General features: G+C 32.5%; 1 protein-coding gene across 1 annotated transcript; it reads left to right on the forward strand.

Annotated features, from left to right (window-relative positions):
• The first annotated feature begins 689 nt into the window (after nt 1-689).
• On the forward strand, nt 690-8,210 carry LOC124366271. The gene is made up of 4 exons (XM_046822677.1): nt 690-898; nt 2,370-2,536; nt 5,766-5,876; nt 7,183-8,210. Exons 1-4 carry the CDS (start codon nt 799-801, stop codon nt 7,321-7,323), a joined length of 519 nt encoding a protein of 172 aa, XP_046678633.1. The 5' UTR covers nt 690-798; the 3' UTR covers nt 7,324-8,210.
• The last annotated feature ends 218 nt before the right edge of the window (nt 8,211-8,428 follow it).

The following is an 8,428-nucleotide window of genomic DNA, read 5'->3' on the forward strand; positions in this document are numbered from 1 at the left end:
ATACACTTTGGGATATATAATTTGGGGTAATACGCAACAAAAAAAGAGTTTTAACTCTATCTTCCTTCAGGGCATGTTGAAATGAGATCATAGTTTTGAAGAAGAAACAACACACTGATTCCAATTAATTTAAATAACGATGCAAAAAATATTAACACGTAGATGTTTACTCTGATCATTTTGTTGCCATTGTACTATTAACATCGTAACTTTCAGATATGATGAATAAACTAGTAATAATAAGACATTAAATGACAAGTTAATAATCTCAAAACAATAGTCTTAGTAGTTTCCTACATTTGTTCTACATTGCCATTTCAAAGAGATGATTAATTTTGATTCAACTAAGAGGATAAGTTTACATTGAGAAATTATACTTTTTTAGATAAATTATTATTTAAAAAAATATGGAATGGCTAATCCCCTTTCTAGCCTTATTCTGCCCGTCCTCATGGGCCACTGGCCTGTGCAAGGATTTTATATAACACAATGAGGGGTTACAATACAAAGGGGAGGGGGAGATTTTCAGGTCCTGTTATGTATAGGACCTTTTCTAAAATCAGGGAGAAAACACAATAAAACTAAAAAACTCATGATAAATATTATTAAAGTAGAAATATATAACATTACTAAAACATTTTTAATAGTAACTAAATTAGGTTTCCAAGGTATCAGTGAAAATTCAAATACCATTTTGAATTAAATCCTGTTTTTTATATTTTGGAGTGAAAACCTAACAATTTTTGTAAATTTTAATTGCACATAAACTCAAACTACATTGAATTACTAACACTCAAAATGACTTGTACACCCAACTCACTAAAATTGAAAGAGATGCCACTTCTGTGCCAGAAGTTGGGCTTCAACAAAGAAGTCCTTGATGATAAAAATATAACAGGTGATAATTTTAGAATTATTGTGATTCAGGCTAAAGAACATAGGAGAGGCAATGCATATGATTTTGATTCTCAAATGACAACTTTAGAAAATTATTTGAGCATTCATATAATTGGTTTTTTAAGCCTATGGCTTTCACAAACAAGCAACTTTTTTGAAAAAAAAAAAAAAACTAGAACCAGAATATGGAAGATAAGGTGTTAGGTAATAATCCGGCTAAAGGTAATCAAATTATTAATACATTGTACTTAAATTCTAATCAAGAGCTACAGTCTAAAAATAAGAAAGCACACCATGAATATGTAAAAAGAAATAAGGTAAATGATCATTTATAGCAGTTATTTAACGATTTACCAATACAAATTTGTATACATCCTAAATCTAGATCCAATTCTGTTTTTTATCATTGTAAAAGCTTCTCAAAAGAGTAGATGTTTTGTATCATATGTTAAAATAGTTCTTAAGCAAACACTTTTTAAAATAGGCAGATTAGGAATCTGATACTTTACCTGATACAATTATCTTAACTACACACAAATTATTAAAACTAATAGTCATATTATCATTTACAATTTGTCATTTATCTTTACATGTTTACAATCTCTTAGTGGCCAGACCCATACATATCTGCAGAGCCGCCCCCTCCCCGACCAACATAAATATAAAAAGTTAAATTCATATTATAGTTATCTTAGCTAAGAAATCTATGTCTATTATTTAGACTAATGTTTTCACGCTCGCATGCTAATCATGAATCCTTATGAACTGAGAAGTAAAATAATTGTTTAGTTCAAAAAATAATGTTGAGTTTCCTATGGACTATTTAAAGATATTTGACACTATAGGTATGACTGAAATTGGATGGTAACTCTGCAGTATGTTTCTCGGTCCTTTCTTGTATATTGGACACACTCGTGAGATTTCCATAATATCCCAAAAAATTTTTGAATTCCAGTTGAATGATTCAGTGAGATGGCAATAATCTTAAAAGAGTCGATAGATGCAGCTATAATTTCAAAATGAAACTCTAACCAAAACTGATCAACATAAATTCTTGCCTGTGGGCTATTGTGTTCAAAAATTGTAGCTCCACCTCGAATATGGTTCAAATTCAAATTCAAAACAATCTTTATTTACCATTTGCACATTACATTACAAGAATAAATATACAAATATAAATGGTGTATGGTCTTTGTGACTCATAGCACTGACACAGTAATAATCTTTGGGGGGAGCTAATATAATCTCACATGCCTTAAGACAATAGATGTTCAGTATTATATCTCCCTAAAGGAGGAAAATCCTTATAGGTACATGTGTGTAATCATGTATATCCCTGAGGGTAGATGTGTACAATCATGTATATCCTTGAGAGTAAATTGTATAATCACAAGATGTTGATTGTATTTAAGTTTTTGTTTATAAAACAGGGCTCATAAACTTTTGTCATGTAGCGGATTTTATATTTTCAGATTATGGATATGACAGGAAGGTTTTAATTGGAAACTGGTTTGAAAATCAAAGTAAACCCATTGAGAGCAGAAAAATGGACCTAAACACAATCTACCGCAAAGACTATAATTGTAAAACACCTGTGCTTGATCCCAATTCAACATGGAATAATCGCCTCAGTGGACAGGTAACTACAAGATTTTACATGTAACGTATTTTTGAACACCGACTTTGAATTCCAAAATGTTTGCATCTGGGTTAAACTAATTGCTGATTCACATTAATTTAACTCAGATGTCCCAGTAAAAATAAAAAATTTTGTTAGAACATACAAAATAGGATTTTTCTAGACACTTTCCATTGTTCAGTGATACGAAAAAATCACTGAATGATGGCAAATGTCTGGAAAAATCCTGTTTCTTTCACAATCCTTCCATTGTCAAAACCAAACTTCAAACAAAGAATAAAAAAATACTTGGTTAATAAAAACTTCTTAATATAATTCATATCCAAGCAGGGGATCACTGGATGGAAAATTTCTTTCCTGTGGTTGGTGGCATTGCTGGTAAAAGCAACTGATTTGTATTTATGTTACTGCCATCAAAAGTTACAACACTGTTTCTGTTAAAGAACTGTGTCTGTTTCTCATAATGTTATTTCCTGAATAAAAAAAAATAGGTGTCCACAAATTTACAGATCAGATGAAAAGAACGGATTTTTGAAGATTTGTACTGTTATATTAAAATAATTGTTTAAAAATACAATGCAACGTGTTTTGTTATATTTATTACTACGTATAAATCATACTATCAAGCAGGTATATGATATTTAATTCATATCTGTTCAGCATCAGTTTATTTTTGTACATTTAATACCTATTAAACTAGAATAGATTACTAAATAATTTTTCCACTAGTATTTCTACTGTACTAACAAAAAATGTATGGTTTCTAAATTTTGTCTACCATTCAGAGCAAACCTCAGAAACAGTAAGGCCAGAAAGTAGGGTAGAAACATGTTAAATGTTTCTAATATCGTCCAATAATAGAGGTTGAGGCGCTCACGTGATCTGAGCTTGAATTTTAGATACTTTCTCTATTAGTATACTAATATTAGTACTATCGTTTTTCCTTTCAGGCAGCAGTGTAGTTGTGATCAGTACTTTTATGTGGTCATATCACATGGAATGATCTGGCACAATGCCTTATACAGCACCTTGCACTAAAGTTAATTAAACAATGTAAGGATAAATTTACACTTTTATCCATCTATAATTAATTGTATTAGACTCTCCATCATACACAGGACTCATATTAGTTTTTTGCATGCCGGTTATAACAGGTAGACTTGGACTCTTCTTATTGTTCGGCAACGTTAACAGTGGCTTTACAACACTTAATTTTCTACACATAAAGCAGCTATGGTGGGAAGAATTTTCGAATAGATTCGAATTTTCAACATTCATACCACCATAGCTGCTTTGTGTAGAGGACTCGGTTGCTCCACCGTGCTTTGGGATCGTATCAGTCAACATTGTAGTGCACTCATTTGTGCACCTGATGATACAATGAGAATACCTCTTCATCTAGATTGCACTACTTTTTGTAGTCTGTGATGTCGAAACGATGTCGGGGGGTTCGTGTTGAGCATCTTCGTTCTTCGTCACCGACTATTTTTAGATCCCTTCAGACGAACATGACTCCAGATTTCAGGAGTCAAGTCTGCACAGCATCAGATTTTAGATGCAGCACGTAAAAGGAAAGTGAACTGGAGCTAAATTCAACATTCACACTTAATTCTTTCTTAGGACTACCTTATCATCATATTAACCGTAGAACTGGCAATGGTAAAACTCTGTACTGGCGGCTCTATTTCAATAACTATGTATATGTACTTTATAATGTATCCAATTCCTTAACTGTCAATCCAAATGTAAACAATTTTATGTCAGTTTATTTCTCAAATATAGGAATAACCTATTGTTAGTTTCCAAGTAAATAATTTTTTAAAATTATTTATGTAAATATTTTGTTGTGCAACTGCTTAGCAACAAGTTTTACATCAAAATTGTAAATGTAGGGCTTATTCTAAGTTTTGTGCTAATTCCAAAAATATATAGTTCTCCTAACCTATACCTCAAAACTTAATTTGTTATATGGCTTTGTATGAAACAGCACACACAGTTACTGTGTTTTTAAAAATGGGATGATCTCTTAAAAAATAATATCTTTCATGGGTAAACACAGTTTTATAACTCCATTTATGCTTATGTATGACAGTAAAAAAAAATTAATTAAATACTAAATTTGAATATTCTATTTACATATAATACAGTTTCATCTTTCACTTAGTCACTGGATTCCACCCTGCGTTTTCAGCCTCCCTGTCGAACTGGTCTGACATAGTATTCGAGCAGATGGTAGGATTTAGGGTGAACTCTACAACTACATCCAGGGCAAAAAGATTGGTTTAATTTTTCTAGTTTTTACACTCACATATGGCACAACAGCGATAATTTGTGTTGGGGAGTTTCGCAAGTTCATGGGCAGGGTCAAGGACATCACCAGGTGGAAGAACAACTTCTCTGTCTGACTCACACAATTGTTAGATAGAGAACACTTATAGGAAATCACGTCTGCTACAGAGTCTGTCTGAATAAACTTCGTCACTAGAAACAGGACAATCCAAAACTAGCTCTCTGAGGTCATATGATCGGCTAAAGTTTCCACCTATAATGAACAACTAAAACTATAATTTAAAAAAACTAAACCAAAGTAATAACAACACTAAATCACTATAAAATACATTAAATACTATTGGATTCATAACTCCAAACACAAAACCCGGCATTTGTTTATAGTTTCACAACAACAACATGGCTGACGTGTATTACGTTCACGTCAACTGTCCGTAGCGAACAATGTTCAATAATCGAAGTACTGTAAAAACAATAAATCGGTACTTTAGTTAATACTCTGCCAGAATATATCAACTAAAAATCATTTATTAAATGCCTAAAATGTAAATAACTGTACATGTTTACTTTGGCAAAGAATATTCGTCGTTGCCAAATCAGTCGGACCTTTGATGACGATAATTCTTTTCATGCCAGCTGTAGGATTAAAATATGAAAGAAATTGAAGTCAACCCAATAATTGATCAAATTACAGTTTTGTTTTATTTTCAATTATAATTAATACAAAATTATAATTCATAACTACACCATTCATTGTACGGCTATGCACAAAATAGTATGATATAAAATTTAATAAAACAGCCAATGAGTATATTATTATTAATCAGATGAATCTAATATCATCTATATTTTACATTTGGTGTGGTAATGAATACCACTAATATTAAGCCACAGCAATGTAATTGTTGCGTATAGTTTGTGTAGTCTATACTGTTTGCAGAGATCATTGAATTTGGCTCAGGGAAAGTACGATGAGTTCGGAGAGAACATGTCGACAGTGTACGATCTAGCATACAGGTGCAGGGTGAGGGACTTTGTCTCTGGGAACTACGTGAGTCAAATCCACTAATCTAAAAACCTTTAAATTTAATAAATACAGTAGAACCCCGCTAATCCGTCATCTACGGGACCAAGAGTATGGTCGGATCAATAAAAAGGTCAGATTATCACAGGAGAACCTTTATTGACATAAAAACGTGATAAAACTATAGTTTAAACTAAAAAAAATGCATTAAGAGATTATCGCACGATTAAAGTTCTTTTGCTTAGCAGATGACAATCTCGACTTCACAGCAATATTCCTCCATTTCCAGATCCACAATATGTCCATTGGGGTAGACACTGGACTATGTTCAATGTACTGAAGGGTCAAATCAAACGCATTTTTCACTTCTGTATGTGATACTTGTGTTGTGGGTTCAACATCTTCATCATGAACATCATCTTTCTCTTGGTTATCTGCTTGCATTACAGTTTCAATAATCTTTTCATCAGTTAATTCTTCTTCTGTTGTGCAGTCGACATCTGCTGTTGCAACTCACTCGCTGACGTCACGGGCTTCTATTTCCAGTTGTAAAGTTTGTAAATCACAAACACACACTCGCACAAACTGTTTCGATTGACTCTCCGGTCAACTGACATGCACTCACACTGCCCGTGAATAATGCGTCATCGACAGGATTCGACTTGAACGATTTAATTAAAGCGATGTACTAGAAACGTAAACAAACATTGATTAGCGACGGCTGGTCGGATTAAGCGAGGAGGCGGGTCACCCGAGGGAGGATTTGCGGGGTTCTACTGCAGTGCCAAATATAATTTATTAATTTGTATAAAATATATATATATAAAAATGTATTAAGTATAATACATTTATTTGTATGTTTCTATGATGATTCTGTTTTCTGTACATGTTATCTGAAGCATAAATAATTAAATGCATTGAAGTGGTTTAGGTAGTAGACTAACTCTTGTACCTCAACTGTAGATTTTGACAAACTGTTGGTTCATCCCCATAAATCCTCTAGATCATCTCTTATGTCATAAAAAACTCTATAAATTACAAAATTACTATGATTTTTCTTGAAGGATTTGAATGTTTTTGTGGTTTATAACACTGCGTTGATCACATTGAGTCTCCTTTTATAAGGATTGCTTCCAATTTCCTTCTGTCTAAATGACTTTCCTAACCCCTCTTCCACTACAATGGTGAAAATAGTGTTTTAATGAATCATCAGTCAGTTTTTGTTTGTGTCCTGAGGCAAATTATTTTTATATCTTATATAAATTTTATTGTTTACTTATTCAAAAAATTAAACATTTACTGAAAGTATTTTTTATAATGTATATTTCCATAGGGCAATGCGACCAACTACGGCAAGAAGGAGTGTAAGCAAGACTACTGGGTTACGCAGAGAGATGACAGATTGCTCCGTTTTCACACTGAGTACAAGGATGCTTACTCCTTTAGTCCTTGCGCCAGCCACATCACCAGCTGACAACACTCTTCACTTGCAGATAACACTCGTACATTCTGTGCTATAAATGATAAATTTGTCATATTTGTAGTATCGGAGGAAGATTTTACTATGGAAATATTATTATTCAAGCTTCTCTTCATTTAAATTCAAATGATCTTTTTTTGTTTAAGAGTAGTGCTATATTTTTTTCTTGGTTTTAATAGAAGCACAATTGAACCGTGTATTTCCAAATTACGTTGAGAGTACCATATTTTTGACTGGCACAAACCACTATAACGATACCATCTTTCCTAGTGGGGGAAAAAAGAAATAAAATTGTTTGTTGTGCCAGAGTGAAAGTGTAGCTGTCAGAAGGTGCCCCTCTCCCCTCTCACCCCCCCCATTATTTTAAAACCTTAATATCTGTCAATCACTGTTGTTAAAGTTGTCCGACAATATAACAGAGGTCTCAGATACTGTTAAAGCAAAAAAGAAGAAATTATGTGAAGAAAAGTGGAAGAAGAATGTTTTTAAAAACAAAAGGGGAAGTTTATGTTAAACAACCAGAAACCAAATATATGAAGTTGACAGTTGGTATGTGGGAATCAATGTCTTAAGACAAGGTGTGATAGTCTAAAATTTCAACACTGCTGTCGTTTTTTTCTCTCCACATTATTTTGAAGAGATTTTTAGTGAAGAACCTATACCAAACCAAAAAATTTAGAAAATAAACGACCCTGCCAACACATTCTAAATTATACTGTGCTTTCACAACCTTTTTACTTACATGGACATTTTGGCAGTTTACTTTATTTTTGTAATGCAGTTTTGTTTCAAAATTAATCTAATTAGCAACTATATGAGATATTTCTGTATTTTATACTATGTGGCAAAATACTTTTAAACAAATAAACTTAGTTTCTTATTTTTCCTGAAAAATTTCATTTTATGCTTAATTTCATTTTGAAAATGCACGCTTCAATTAATGAAACCTAACTTTCCACAGGATATCTCAAGAACGACTTGAGCTACAGACAAAATGTTGTATGCAACTTCATTCTACATCGGCAAAATAGAATTCAGTGATGGCGTACGTATATTCAATTATATACGGGAATTTATTCTTCATGTGAAGAACCTATTC

The sequence above is a fragment of the Homalodisca vitripennis genome, chromosome 7 (assembly GCF_021130785.1).
Source record: "Homalodisca vitripennis isolate AUS2020 chromosome 7, UT_GWSS_2.1, whole genome shotgun sequence".
In the NCBI taxonomy this organism is placed as follows: domain Eukaryota; kingdom Metazoa; phylum Arthropoda; class Insecta; order Hemiptera; family Cicadellidae; genus Homalodisca; species Homalodisca vitripennis.